Here is a 15,762-nt window from a genome sequence, read left to right on the forward strand (position 1 = left end):
CTTTTTTTCCACATCCCCGCCAACATTTATGATCATTTGTTTTCATGATGGTGGCCAATCTGACAGGAGTGAGATGGAATCTCAATGTAGTTTTAATCTGCATTTCCCTGATGACTAGTGACGTAGAACATTTTTTAAGATGCTTATATGCCATTCGTATTTCTTCCTTTGAGAACTCTCTATTTAGCTCCATAGCCCATTTTTTGATTGGCTTATTTGATTCCTTATTATTTAACTTTTTGAGTTCTTTGTATATCCTAGATATTAATCCTCTATCAGATATATAGCTGGCGAAGATTTTTTCCCATTGTGTAGGTTGCCTCTTTGCTTTTTTCACTGTGTCCTTTGTGGTACAAAATCTTTGTAATTTCATTAGGTCCCAGTGGTTAATCTGTGGTTTTATTGCCTGAGCAATTGGGGTTGTATTCAGAAAGTCTTTGCCAAGACCAATATGTTGAAGGGTTGCCCCTACTTTTTCCTCTAGCAGTTTCAAAGTTTCCGGTCTGATGTTAAGGTCTTTAATCCATTTGGACTTAATTCTTGTGCATGGCGAGAGAGAAGAATCTATTTTCATCCTTCTGCAGATATTTATCCAGTTTTCAAAACACCATTTGCTGAAGAGGCTGTCTCTTCTCCAATGAGTATTTTTGGCATTTTTATCGAATATCAGGTGGCTATAGCTACTTGGGCTTACATCTGGGTCCTCTATTCTGTTCCACTGATCTACATGTCTGTTTTTGTGCCAGTACCATGCTGTTTTTGTTACTATGGCTCTGTAGTATAGGGTAGAATCAGGTATGGTGATACCACCAGCCTCTTTTTTGTTGCTCAGTATTATTTTAGATATTCGAGGTTTTTTGTGATTCCAAATGAATTTTTGGATTGTTTTTTCTATTTCCATGAAGAAAGCCTTTGGAATTTTGATAGGGATTGCATTAAATGTGTAGATTGCTTTAGGTAAGATTGCCATTTTCACGATATTGATTCTTCTAATCCAGGAACAAGGGATGTTTCTCCACTTTCTAGTGTCTTCTGCAATTTCTCGCTTGAGTGTTTTAAAGTTCTCATTGTATAGATTCTTTACTTCCTTGGTTAGGTTTATTCCAAGGTATTTTATTTTTTTTGATGCAATTGTGAATGGGAGTGATTCTCTGATTTCATCCTCTGTGTGTTTGTTTCCTTTTTATGAGTGATGCACTCATCTCTGTTTCAGGGTTTTCTCTTTCTTTTCTCTGAAGTGCATTGGGATTGGGGTTTGGACAGCATGCCCAGCCACGGGTGGTTGTCACTCTCCTGCTCCAGCCTGCTGACTTCTGCAATTCCCACAGGCCCCATGCTGGTCCTGCGCTCCAGGTTTTGCTGACTCCATAGATATCAGGACATTGCGATGTTTGCTGTGTAGTGTATGCTGCAGGTGTTTTCTTTTTATGTCATACCTTGGGTGTGGTGTAGCTGATACATTGTTACATGGCTGAATATGTAAGTCTTTTTCTTTTGTTTTATATTTGCATTTGAGTGTGAGAGCCTTTCTCCTGTATCCTGGTTTGGAAGGAATTTTTCCTTGGGCTTTGAACTTTCATGTTTTCTGTTTTTACTTAGACCCTGAGCCGTGTGAAATCCGTGCTCATGTTTGGTGTGAGCTATGACTCTGGTCATGCCCTTTTCCCTGTGGCATCCAGGTGTCACAATTCAGAAGTCGTTTTTTGCATTGCTTCTGGTGTCCTTTCGATGCCACAGGGCTTGGTCATATGCTTGCTTAGCTTAGCCTCCAGGCTGTGGGTGTCCCTTCTTCCTGCCAGCCCTCCAGGCAAGCAGCACCCATTTGGAAGGCTTGTCTGGGCGTTATCGGCTGTTGGGCAGAAATCACCTGGTCTAGTGTGGCTCGTGAACTGCTGCGTTCTCTGTGGGCTTGTCTGTCTCTGCTCCTCCTTCCCACTTCATTGTGTCCTTCTGCCCGACTGTCCAGTCTTAAATTTTACATGCAGTGCTGCTCCTAGTACGAATGTGTAGCCGTTGTTCAGCTGGTCAGAGGACTGTCTGACGTGTGATGGTGGTGCTTTGAACCTTGCGCTGTCTTTTCTCTAGCTCAGGTTGCAGTGGCCTGTGACATTGATTTTCCTGCCTGTAGTCCAGAAGCATGGGTCTGGATGACTAGGTTTTACTGGGTGACATCAGTGTTATGTGTGGGCTGTGAACACTGTAGATGTCAGGAAAGATCAGGTTTGCTGTATGCTCGAATTTTTAGAGCTTGTTAGTCTTTTATTGAGTGAAAATTAGTCTGTGTGATCTAGTTAGCTCTCTAGAGAGTGATGCTCAGCTTTATTTTACTTTATTTTTTAAAATAAATATGCAAATCTTTATTTATTTGAGAGAGTCAGAGAGAAAAAGGCAGATAGAGAGAGAGAGAATAGGTGCGCCAGGGCCTCCAGCCACTGCAAACGCAATCTAACTGTGTTTGCCACCTTCTGCATCTGGCTTACATGGGTTTTGGGGAATCGAGCCTCAAACCGGGGTCCTTAGGCTTCACAGGCAAGCACTTAACTGCTAAGCCATCTCTCCAGCCTCTGCTTTCTTTTATTTTTAAATAAAATATTTTTATTTATTTTAAAACAGAGAGAATGAAAATGGACACACCAGAGCCTCTGTCCTCTGCAAACATGGGTACTGGGGAATTGAACCTGAGTCGTTAGGCTTTGCAGGCAAGCAGTCTAACTGCTGAGCCAGCTCTGCAGTCTGAGCTCTACTTTCCTTGCCACAGAGCGTGTGGCTCTTGGCTGTTTTGCGTGGACTGTTTCTTCCAGCTGTGCACTGTGTTGAGCTGTTCACTTGAAGCCCGGGGACTTTCACTGCCAAGGGGGCGTGGCTGTGGACTTTTCCTGTCTTCCATTATGGGTCCATGTGAACAGTGACAACCCGCTCCGTCTTGTCCCTCCCACACTGTGCATCTTTCCTTTCTCTGTGGGCAAGAGTGAGACTCAGGACATGAGCCAGTAAGATGCTTTAAGGCCTTGCATTAGTTGTCACTTGTGCCTGAACTGTACCACAGCGTGAAGCGTGCAGAGCACCGGGCAGAGTGTAGTGGTCATGGCCAGGCTAGGCCTCACTGAGTCCTTAGTCACAACAGTTCCATCTTGAGACCTGGGGGGAGCCCTGCGCCCTCTGGGCCTTCTTCACCGGCAGGCGCGGCCTAGCCGGTGCCTCTCTCTTGGAGCTGCCATGGGTTGTGGGTAGGCATGTGGTAAGGTCCTCAGCACAGGTGCCAGCCTCCTCCATGGGTGACAGCAGGCTGTTCTTGCCCCAGGCATGGTGACCATCCTCATGATGTATTATGTATACTGGCTGATTTGAAGAGTAATGACATATATATAGGTTTTTTTAAGGCAGGGTTTTGATCTAGCCCAGGCTGACCTAGAACTCACTATGTAGTCTCAGGGTGGCCTCGAACTCATAGCAATCCTCCTACCTCTGCCTCCTGAGTGCTGGGATTCAAGGTATGTGCCACCACTCCTGGCTTCAAATATATGTGTCTATATTTATTTTAAATATTTTAATTATTTATTTGAGAGAGAGAGAGAGAGAATGAATGGGTGTTCCAGGGCCTGCAGCCACTGCAGATGAACTCCAGATCCATATGCACTCTTGTGCATCTGGCTTACGTGGGTCCTGGAGAATCAAACCAGGATCCTTTGGCTTTGCAGGCAAACGCCTTAATCACCAAGCCATCTCTCCAGCCCAAATATATTTTTTATGAAGTACATAGTCTAGATATTTTCTTCCAAGACTACACTCTTATGATTATTTATGGCTCTTTCCTCTCATTTCACAAACTATAGGAGGCAGAGTCCTAAGCTGCCTGTCTCTTCCCAGCTCTTTGCTTGAGTTCATTCTCCTGTGACTGGAAGAGGACTTGACACTTTTCTCTGTTCACCATTTTGCAGTCTCCCCGCCCACTTGTCTCTGTCATTCAGTCCATCTGTCCACTTACCCGTCTACTCATTCTTCTGTCATGTTCCACCAAGCATGCAAGGAGCTTCCAGAGTGAGAGCAGGCAGGTGGACACGGGATCCTCATGAGAAAGGAAGGGTTAATGGCACACATTTGCCTGGTGCTGAGGGCAGTGTGAGACACACACCATGGCCAAGTACACTTACAAAGATGAATCCTGAACCCCAGCAGACACCGGGGAAACGAGCTTTGGTGAGACGCTCCTGTCTGTAAGACGAACAGCATCTGGGAGAAAAGCGTGGCCTTCCCTGCCACTGAGGCTCACAGTCTTTGAGTATTCTGTGAGATCAAGGAATATTTCATCCTTTCTGTCCCCGCTGCCAGACCTTTCTGTGTATTTCTATTCTGAAGGTGGAAGTTTCTAAGACACTTCCCCTATGTGAGTTTGGTGGCGGGGGCCAGTCAGAAATCGAACGTGAGAGCTGAAAGAGGAAGACCAGCGTTCCCTGGTTATTTTCTTTAGTGCTGTAAGAGTTCCGAAAGTGCTCCTTGCCCGTTCTGTCCTCTGAGGCCACAGCGAGGTCCCTCGAGCTTGCCGAGTTTCAAGTCAGGAGGGTGTTCATGCCTACTGCGCCATTGCCTCAGGACAGTGAAGTGGGGTCATTGCACACATGAACTTCCATTACTGCATTTCGTTTTCTTTCATACAAATTTTCACAGGGAGAAAAACCTATTCTGAGTTAATTAAAATTTCATACAATGCTGTGTGTTATGGGGAGTGGATAATCTAAGAAGATGCTAAACACTTTTATTATCTAAACTTCATTGGGACATATTTGGGTTTTATCTTATTCATACTCCTTTTGAAACTAACAAAGAAGCAAGACAAGAAAAGCAAAAGACCTTTTTCTTTCTCTTGGTCCGCAGGTGCTCTCACCACCAATGGCATCAATCCTGACACCAGTGCTGAGATTGGACGAGCTAAGAATTGTCTCAGCCCTGAAGACATAATCGACAAATACAAAGAGGCCATTTCCTACTACAGCAAGGTGCTGCGCTGCTCCGTGCCCTCTGTGCTTAGTGCGCTGTCATGCCAGAAGTTCCCTTGTACCTTGGGTGATGCTGCAGGGTCTCTCTCTTTTTATTTTTTCTTTTTATTTTTTTAATTTTTATTACGCAGGGTCTCTTAATCACCTGTTTATTTTTTTTTTTTAAATCTTTTGTTTATTTTCAAGCAGATAGAATGAAAGATATGGAGAAAACAGACAGAAGGGGCACACCAGGCCTCTAGCCACTGCAAAAGAACTCCAGAAGCATGTGCTACTTTCTGTATCTTGCTATGTGGGTGCTGGGGATTCGAACATGGGTCCTTAGGCTTTGCAGGCAAGCGCCTTACCTGCTAAACCATCTCTCCAGCCCCCACTAATCACTTGTTTTTGTAAGTACTGTTCGCTAATGCACAGTACTATATGCCTAAAATATTAATATTTTGCTTTCAAAACCAGCATATAGTTAATATAAATTTAGAAAAAGGAGGGAAAAAAAGGAGGGTATCATAGCCCACTCAGAAAGCATCATTATTAACCTTTTTCTGTCTATGTTCTGATCTTTGTCAATGCATATGACTCATCTCATGGACAGTGGTATCCATTCAGTGATGACTGACTATGCTGTGAACTTCCCTTCTCACGGCACAGTTGCTGTTCTTCTGTGGGGTTTTATCTTCTCTTGCCTGGTTTTTATCTTTTTTTTTGTTGGCAGTTTCCATACACATATATATTTTGCTCATCATTCCCTCCTGTTACCTTCTCTTGTTCTTCCACCATGGTGTGATTTATTTTAGGTTATTTTAAAACTTTTTTTCCTTTTCTAGCCATTTTATTTTATTTATTTATTTGATGGGGAGGGAGGCAGAGGCAGATTTTATATATATATGGAAAGAGAGAGAGAGAAGGAATGAATGAATGAATGAATGAATGGGCATTCCAGGGCCTCCTAAGTCAATGCAAACAAACCAGACACGTGTCACCTTGTGCATCTGGCTTATGTGGGTCCTAGGGAAGCAAACCTGGGTCCTTTGGCTCTGCAGGCAAGAGCCTTAACTGCTAAGCCATCTATCTAGCACTTATTTATTTTTTAGGGTATAGTTTTGGGTACAGGGTAGAGTTTCTTTATTGGGCAAATATTTTAAAAATATTTTATTTTTATTTATTTATTTGAGAGAGATGGAGAAAGAAAGAGTGAGTGAAACAAGTAGATGGAGAGAGGGAGAGAGAGAGAGAGAAATAGAGAGAGAGAGAGAGAAAGAGAACGAGCATGCTAGGTCCTCTAACTACTGTAAATAAACTCCATATGCATGAGCCACCTTGTGCATCTGGCTTACGTGGGTCCTGGGGAATCAAACCTGGGTCCTTTACATTTGTAGGCAAGTGCCTTAACCACTAAGCCATCTCTTCAGTCCAATTGGACAAATCTTAATTGCACTCTGTCAGATACTATACCATTTCTTATTCTCCATTTTCTTTTTTCTTCTTTTTGTTGGCAACCTCCATATATATAGGCAATTTATCATGATCTTAGTCTTTTCCCACCACCCTTTATGTTCGCCCTCTACCCAATCTCTTCTTTCCTACTAGTCGCTCTTCCATTTTGATGTCATCATTATTTTTCCTTCTATTTTTCAGGTCTTATGTAGCTATCATGAATCACTGTGGGGTCACGAGTACCACAGCCACTTTGTTTCTGGAAGACATATTGCAAAGCATTCCTTCCTTCCTTTGGCTCTTCATTCTTTCTGTCACCTCTTCTGCAGTGGTCCCTGAGCCTTGGAGGGTGTGATGGAGATGTCTCACTTAGTGCTCAACACTCCACTGTCACCTCTCAGCGCTTGGTTGAGTCTTGGGTCACCCTAGTGGTCACTGCCATCTGAAAAGGGACCCTTCTCTAACCAAAAGTAAGAGTGACATTAATATGTAGGCATAATAAACACAAGTATTTAGAGGCCTGTTTGTCTCACAGATCCCCTCCACATATACCACAGATTGCAGGTGTCGGACCTTCTGCTTGGGGAGTCCTGTGCTGAGGTCTTGTGATAAGCACATGCAGCCTTCTTCTGCTGTTTTGTGTGAGACCGTCATAGCAGACTTAGATGAGGTCTCACTCCCACCTCCTCACCTTGCCTCACTTCCTCCTTTCCTTGTTTCCTCTCTCCCTCCCCCCCCTTTCTTTCCAGAGCCCTTTCTTGCTTTTGAAATCTGGCTTTAAAGAATACCACATGCCTTTAATCCCAGTGCTCAGGAGGCAGAGGTAGGAGCATCCCCATGAAGTGAAGGCTACCCTGAGACTACATAGTGAATTCCAGGTCAGCTTGGGCTACAGTGAGACCCTACCTCGGGTGGCGAGTGTGGGGGGGAAACAACAACAACAAAAAAGAATACTAAGATGATGATAATAGTGTGGCAGATGAAGAGAGGTGCTATGACTGGTATTTGCGCTTTCTGAAGTTCAGTGGTTCTGCCTGTGCACCTGTGGGTGCAGCAGGTGGGTGCTACTTCACTAAGCACGTCTTAGCATCTGAACTTCTCTGTAGGAAAGACTTGGCTACCATGGCACAGCAGGGGAGTCAGGTGTCCCTGTGTTGGGAATGGCCCTGTCCCCAGAATGCAGAGCAGAGCATCTGTCAGACCACTGGGTGTGGACAGATCTCCTCTGTGCCATCTCTGGCCATCTGACCCTAGGCAGGTCTGTGGCCTCTGAGACTAGTTTTCTCTTGTCGCTGCATAGAATGCTTAATCAGGGTTAATGATTTTGGTTATATAAACACCCTGCACAGTGACAGGCTCATTAGTATTGCTCAATAAAGCACTGGTTATTGCCTCCTCTTCCTTAGTTCAGTATTCCACAAGGCATCTGGGGACAAGCCAGCTCCTCATATGTATGTAACACAGGCTGAAAGAGATAATGAGTGTCGCCTCTGTCTGGCTGTGTCCGGCTTCTGTTCCTCACTGAGCTCTTTCTTCTCTCTCATCTCCTCCTCCCGAGGCACCCCGGCCATTCCCCCGCCATTCAGACCCCCAACTAAGAGTGCTGTGGAGGTTGGGCCACCGTTATGCAGAGAGCACATGTGTACACAGGAAGTGCTGAGCACCTGTACACTACACACATGGACCTTACATGCCCAGCAGTCCACATGTGACAAGCACCCTGTGTGGTGTTCATGTAGAGGCCCATGGTGAACTGTCTCTTGCCTGCCCTTTGCACAGCGTCCTCCTGGGTCCTGACCTTTGCCCTAGGACATCGTCTTGTATTAGGAGAAATGAGATGGAGAGCTGGGTTTCTGCTGAGATGTTGGGTAGTTGAGTTTAGACTTGGAGGGAGCCCCAGCATGTAACCTTACCCTTCCATAGGCAGAGGGGCACAGGCTTAGCGAGGTTGCCTGTCTTGATCAGAGTCATACGAGCGAGCACGTAACTTGGCCATCATCCTGAGTGCATGAACCATACGGCAGTGATCTGGGAGGGCAGAGAACTGTGCTCACTTGGTCCCCATGTCTTGATAGAGCCATGGCTGCCCATCTGTTGTCACTCATGACTACCATGGCTTCTCCAGTAGGTTGAAAATTCTGGACCCACTGCTGCTTCCCAGGCTTCCCCAACACCTTGAGCAGGAGCGCTAAGCAGCTCTTGGGCACAAACGCTGATTGCTGTTGTTCCCTTGGTCACGTGTGGTGCTGCGCTCAGGATGGCGAAGGCAGGTGTGAGCCGAGCGAGAGGGCTGACCTGGTGTCGCCTTCTGCGTGTCTCCAGTGGAACAATATTTTCATTTTAGGCATGGGGTCAGGCTGCTTAGTTCAAATCTTGCCTCACCAACTACTTAACTTTGTGGACCAGAAAGTTTCCGTTTTTGGCTCCCCTTCCCTTTACCTGTAAATGGGGATAACATTTATTTGAGTGTTTTTGCTGTAGAATCCATGTGATCGTTCTCATTGGTTCCAGAGTATTTGTGCATGTTCTGTGCTGGGACCCTGGCAGGGAGTCTCTGGGGGTTGAAAATGGAGGACAGTCCCTACTTTCCAGAGATCATAGTCAAGGCCAAGGGGTGAGAAAAGGCACAGGCCTTTCTTCACAAAGCTCACAGTGAAGGCTAAAACTTGCAGAAGACTACAGTAGTCTTCAGTGACTGTCCATTCCTTTCCAAAATGCCATAGATTCTCCAATATATATTTTGAATATATGTATATATTTTGAATAAATTTTTACAACCCTATGTAATTATTTTGTAATATTATCTAAAGTGTACGTTTTTAGCCAAAATATGGAAAACCCCTTGAGTTGACGTCTGTTCTCACCCATGTAGAGACTGAAGAGTTTGGGGGAGAAGTAGCTACTTCCTTGAGGAGAGTAGGTCTGTATGTCAGATTTTTGCACTATTAGGTGGTAGCAGTGTGTAGCCTTTCCACGTCTGTGTTCTTTCTGGTCATCTTTGGAAAGCTGCGTGTCTGTTACAGCTTTCCACGTCCGTGTGTCTTTCTGGTCATCTTTGGAAAGTTGCGTGTCTGTTATAGCTTTCCACGTCCGTGTGTCTTTCTGGTCATCTTTGGAAAGTTGCGTGTCTGTTACAGCTTTCCACGTCCATGTGTCTTTCTGGTCATCTTTGGAAAGTCGCGCATACCACGTGACAGCTTCTTTGTCACAGATGCGGAACGAGGGAAGCACAGATTTGCTTTTTCAGGCACAGTAATTATAAAGAGGTTTCTTGTGCTGCCCTATGCACGTCTCAGTCAGAAAGGTGACCAGTTTTGCCACTGCTTTCTGATGCGTGGCTAGCAGGCATGCCGTGTGTTCATAAGCAGCCGCTCCATGCCAGGCCTGTGATTGGCTGAATGCATTGGTGCTCACCCTGTGTACTCGGTAGTTAAATGAAGTCCCACAGAGCCCATCTGTTCATTGCCGTTATTTGTGCCTCATCTCAGGAGCCGTATATGTCTGAGAAATGGGAGCAGGCAGCTCTGCGAGTGCAGCTCAGAGGCACTGGACACAGAGGCGGCCAGGCTGTCTGCAGCGGAACAAAATGAATGAATTTGTAGTCACTGCATTAGTGCTGCCAGCGTGAGAGCCCGTGGATGTTTCTAGTACCAGGGGAACATCCTGAAAATCCCAAACTTGAAATCTGAATTCCTCTTCTGGTTTCAAGTATTTTGGGTAAAGGATACCTCACCTGCACTTTGAAGATCTGCAGCGTATCAAGGGCTGGTTAGTGCATGCTTTTAGTAAGCAGCAAGCACACTTATGAGTGGTTATAGGCCTACTTCATCCTTCCACCCTGTCTCCAATCCTATGGATAGATCTCCTCAGAGTGGTTTCTCTTCCATAGTGCTTGGGAAGTGCTGCTGCTGTGGACTTTTGGAGGCCCTGATGTGGCCGCACAACTGTGGAAATGTTTTTTCTCTCCTCTGATGCAAAACTCCTTTGTATCCTGCAGTATAAGAACGCTGGAGTGATTGAGCTGGAAGCGTGTGTCAAGGCCGTACGGGTCCTGGCCATTCAGAAGCGTGGCATGGAAGCCTCAGAGTTTCTTCAGAACGCAGTGTACATCAACCTTCGGCAGGTGAGTGCGTGCCTGGGGGGCCAGGGAGAGGCGAGGCCTGGTCTCCTGGAAGGTATCACCGTCTGCTTGATACCGATCACGGAGTCTTAGCCCGAGAGCTGAATGAAAGTACTTGTTTGTTTGTCTTACTTCCGTATTTTATGGCACTGTACTTTCAAAATTTCGGTGCTTTCTGTCGATATCCACAAACCATCAGTGGTTATGCTTGGCCATCGTGGGGTCTGGTAGGATGTCCACCTTGGCTTCACTCACTTGGGTGTGACCGTGAGCTTCTCTGTGTCTGATCCCTGGCTGGAGAGTGCCGACCCACACTGTTGTTTTCCTCGGCAGACAGTGGGGTAAGGCTGCTGAAGGTGTATGAGGTGGCAAATTAGCTCAACCCTACAGGGAAAGACAAACACTAAATAAAGCCAGTCAAGCAAGAAAAAGACCCCCCTCCCCAGTTTTGCTGTCCTTTTAGTACAGGGGACGATTCCTGGCCTCAGCAGAGCAGCACTCAGATCCAGCCAGATCCTGTGTCATTCGAAGGGAGGAGAGGTGTCCTTTCGCTGGACAGGAAAATCAAAAGCCTGGCACTTTAGTGTGGAAGCTTTGGTTACCTGGGAAACTACCCAAGGCAAGGAGTCAGTCCCCAGGGAGGCTGGGCAAACAGAGGTCCGTTGTGGGATTTAATGTTTGACTTTGCTCTTAGGTGGCCTACCCAGGGTTGAACACTGGGCCAGGCTGTGGTTTTAGTCCTTGTCCTGAGACTAAGGGGCATCATGACCTGTACTGGGCGTACACAGACCTACTGAGGTGCACACCTGTGCAGAATTTGGGTCCTGGGGGGCATGACACTTAGCCTCCTAGGGCTGGCTCTCTGACCTGAAGAAATGGGTGCCTCACAGACCCACGGAGCAGAGGTCAAGGTGACTGGGCGTGCATGCCCCTACCTGGGTAGGCATTCGGGAGCGATCTAGAATGGCAGCAATGGTGGGACTGCTTCCAGGGTAGCTGGGGAGGTCCTGGCCCAGGTCGTGCTTCTGAAGTATGGGGTGACAGGCTACCCCGGGGAGGCTCAGCCAGGGTCTTGGAGCCTCGGGCTCACTGTGTCAGGTCTGGAATGACTAGACTGTCCTGTGGAGGGAGTTGACCATGGGTAGGTGCTGTTGTCAGGTTGGGAGCTTCGGGCTTGGCTTGGAGACAGAGCAGAGACTGGAAGCAGAACTGGAAGGGCTGAGGAATGGCTGGCGGCTCAGGGCACTGTGGGCCTGTGTGTGGCCCACAGCCATGGCAGCTGTTTCCCCTCTTCAGCCCTAGGGCGAGAGGGGGCTGGTGCTCAGTCATTACCATTGCTTTTGTTGAGGGCTGTTCATAAATTGGGCATGGTACAAAGCTGTTTTTCCAGGTGGGCATATAAACAGACACATTTTACAAAATCAACTGTTTTCACTAAAACTGTGTGGGCATTTGTTGCCTTCTTGGAGGGTTCTGCCATTGCATTGCTCGGCCTCGGGCAAACGCTAGGGGGCAGTAGCGCTCTGCTGAAGGGGCTGGCCCTGAAGCCCAGGCCGGGGTGGTTGCTGGCCTTTCGCATTCTCCCCAGCACGGAAGGCACTTTGCTGTAGTTGACTCATCTCCATGTTTGTCTGCCAGATGAGCAGGCAGCAGAAGAATGGGTTCTGGTGAGATTTTATAATCACAATAAAAAGAAGGGCTTATAGTTTTTCTGAAATAGAGAAAGCTCGCAGTCCTTGGACGAGTGGGTCCCATTGTGGAGCTGGTGGGTTGTATCTTTTCCTGGGGAATGAGTTTGGCAGACGTGGAGATTTTGGAAGAAACTGAGATATGATTATTGCAGGTTTCTTCTGCCTTTAGGATACCCCATACGAACATCAGAAGTGGTAAATAATTCATTTCGCTTTAGTGGTACTGGAGAGAGTCTCTTTACAGAGCTCTGTTTGCAGAGACCCTCTGTTTGCAAAGGCAGGGGACCTGCCTTTCCCGGATTGTGTTAATTATGTGACATTCCCAAATTGCAGCAAGCTTCCCTTCTCATTCTTGGCCAGCCCCATACAAATCTGGGCTAGCTATGAACGGCTCACAGGCCAGTGGGAGGTTCAGATGAAACCAGATGAACTTGGACTCCCCTCCCCAATTCAGGTTTCAATCACCTTTCCCCTATTGTGTGACCTGTTACATAATGTCTCTGCCTGTCTCAGATCTGTGAAGTGGGAGCAACCAGCTCACTTTCTGTAGGTCATGACTGGCACAGGAACACAGGCGTGATGCCGCACACCTTGCTGGGCACATGTGGGGTGTTTGGGAACCACATCTGCCTCCCTGAGAGCCTTTCTCAGACCCTGGAAGTGTGAGTTCACCTACTCCTCTCAGTTCTTATAATTCTGAGTCACAAGTGCAGCCATCCCTATGCAGAGGAGAAAGTTTGGCTGAAGGCAGGTGTTGTCTGTTGCCTGCTCAGAGTCAGACTGTGCCTTTGAGGTGAGGTCCTTGGCTAGCACGCTTCTGTGCTCTCACCTCTGTGTGTATTGTCCCTGCCTGCCTGTCCCTGATGGTCCACCAGGCAGACATGGCTCAGCCTGGGTGAGCTGACGTGTGGAGGGAGAACCAGGTACTAAGGAACAAACACAAAGGCAAAAAATTTCCAATTGGGTCAATTCTACAGTGGCAGAGCCAGCAAACTTCCTAGTGGTATCCATCCCAGGAGAACAGTGCTGTTACCATGCAGAGAATTATGAAGCATAGCTTCTGTTCTTGCTGTTGCATTGCTGTCACCAGAGCAGCCACCTGCTGCAGGCGTTCATCCAGTGCTGCACGGAACTGCCTGCTGCAGTATCTATCCGTGGCACACAGACTCCAGCCTGCTGCAGGCCTCTATCCATGGCACACAGACTCCAGCCTGCTGCAGACATCTATCCATGGCACACAGACTCCAGCCTGCTGCAGACATCTATCCATGGCACACAGACTCCAGCCTGCTGCAGACATCTATCCGTGGTGCACAGACTCTGGCCTGCTGCAGACATCTATCCGTGGTGCACAGACTCCGGCCTGCTGCAGACATCTATCCGTGGTGCACAGACTCCGGCCTGCTGCAGACATCTATCCGTGGTGCACAGACTCCGGCCTGCTGCAGACATCTATCCGTGGTGCACAGACTCCAGTCTGCTGCAGACATCTATCCGTGGTGCACAGACTCCGGCCTGCTGCAGACATCTATCCGTGGTGCACAGACTCCGGCCTGCTGCAGACATCTATCCGTGGCACACAGACTCCAGCCTGCTGCAGACATCTATCCGTGGTGCACAGACTCCGGCCTGCTGCAGACATCTATCTGTGGCACACAGACTCCAGCCTGCTGCAGACATCTATCCATGGTGCACAGACTCCGGCCTGCTGCAGACATCTATCCATGGTGCAGAGACTCCAGCCTGCTGCAGACATCTATCCATGGTGCACAGACTCCAGCCTGCTGTAGACATCTATCCGTGGTGCACAGACTCCAGCCTGCTGCAGACATCTATCCGTGGTGCACAGACTCCAGTCTGCTGCAGACATCTATCCGTGGTGCACAGACTCCAGCCTGCTGCAGACATCTATCCGTGGTGCACAGACTCCGGCCTGCTGCAGACATCTATCCGTGGTGCACAGACTCCGGCCTGCTGCAGACATCTGTCCGTGGTGCACAGACTCCAGCCTGCTGCAGACATCTATCTGTGGTGCACAGACTCCAGCCTGCTGCAGGCATCTATCCGTGGTGCACAGACTCCAGCCTGCTGCAGACATCTATCCGTGGTGCAGAGACTCCAGCCTGCTGCAGACATCTATCCGTGGTGCACAGACTCCAGCCTGCTGCAGTATCTATCCATGGTGCACAGACTCCAGCCTGCTGCAGACATCTATCCGTGGTGCAGAGACTCCAGCCTGCTGCATTTATCCAGTGCTACATGGATGCTGGCTGGGAGGGTCAGGGCAGCTTGCTGGGCAGTTTGGTGCACCTAGTGTCAGAGATGGGGCAGACCGAGAGCCAGGCTTATCTCACAAAGTACACCATTGCTATTTACACCTAACGCACTGAACTTGGAAATCTGAGCTCTGTGTATCACATCTAGTGGTTTCTCCTAAACCCAACCAAATGTCCAAAATTCCCCTTCCTAACTTCTTTCTTTCCCTCTTTTCTCATCTCTTTCCCTTCCCTTTTCTTAATAGACAACGGCAGATGAGAGTCAGGAAAGGTGCTAGTAAGGAAGTGTTTTGGAAAACTAGAGCAACATCTGACCATGTTGAATGTCGGCTCACAGTCTGGCTTCCTGCAGACTTAATGTTCAGGAATGATTGCGGGTCATTTAAGAACATTGCACTTTATGACACTATTGTCTGAGACTTATGACCTTTTTGTTCCTAGTTAATTTCAGTTCAAAGCCAGTCAGATTTTATGCAAGCTACTCTGTAGGATATAAGAATAGCCTCTTTATATTTCTTTGGCCAGTTTCCTTAATGAAGCTGTTGCTAAGGAAACCCTGGTAGACATACACATCACAAGTGTACCCTTGGCACTTCTGTCAGTGTGCACTGACAGTCAGACCAAGTGGTGACTGAAATGCTTGTGGAGACAGGCAGAAGGGAGACATGCAGTGGAGCCCTCGCCAGCAGGGTTTGTGTCTTCTAAGGGCAGCTTGTGGGGAATTCATGATTCTCACCAAGAAACTGTTGAATGAGGAGAGAGGAAAGTCAGGTTTCTCATTGAAGAAGAAAAAACAGGGAACTGAGATTCCTGGCTGAATACGTGGGATATGGCATCCTCTCTCTTTAGGAGAGAAACATTTTGTAGGGAACGGCATCAAGAGGAAGAGGTCAGACCGAGCTGCAGAGAGATGATGAATTAGGTGACTTCTGCCTATAGAGCTGTGGCTTGTCGAGCCAGCCTTTAGCTGCAAGTTCTGTCTCCACTGCAAGCCGTGCACAGAGCAGTGGAAGAGGGGGAGGGCTGGTGTCAAGGGAAAGCCAGGAACCCCTCTGCTTTGTGGGGGGTGGGCTGTTGTGTGTAGCACAGGGGTGAAAAGGATGCTTCGGACTTCCTCACCTGGGACATGCAGGCAGCTGTGGTCACCTTGCAGATCTGCACGGTCTTGTCCCTCATCAATTTTCCCTGCCTGTTTTAGTTGTTGGGACCCTTAATGCTGAACCCACATATATGCTTAATAGTCACAC

General features: G+C 47.7%; 1 protein-coding gene across 2 annotated transcripts in view; it reads left to right on the forward strand.

Moving 5' to 3' along the window:
* Positions 1 to 15,762, forward strand: part of Trappc9 (trafficking protein particle complex subunit 9) — a 562,289-nt gene that overhangs the window by 40,232 nt on the left and 506,295 nt on the right. For both annotated transcript variants that reach the window (XM_045143193.1, XM_045143194.1), the window contains 2 exons: positions 4,873 to 4,994; positions 10,426 to 10,551. In XM_045143193.1, coding sequence (XP_044999128.1) covers positions 4,873 to 4,994; positions 10,426 to 10,551 — 248 coding nt within the window. The remainder of the gene's footprint in view (positions 1 to 4,872; positions 4,995 to 10,425; positions 10,552 to 15,762) is intronic.

Source organism: Jaculus jaculus, chromosome 2 (assembly GCF_020740685.1).
Source record: "Jaculus jaculus isolate mJacJac1 chromosome 2, mJacJac1.mat.Y.cur, whole genome shotgun sequence".
Lineage (NCBI taxonomy): Eukaryota > Metazoa > Chordata > Mammalia > Rodentia > Dipodidae > Jaculus > Jaculus jaculus.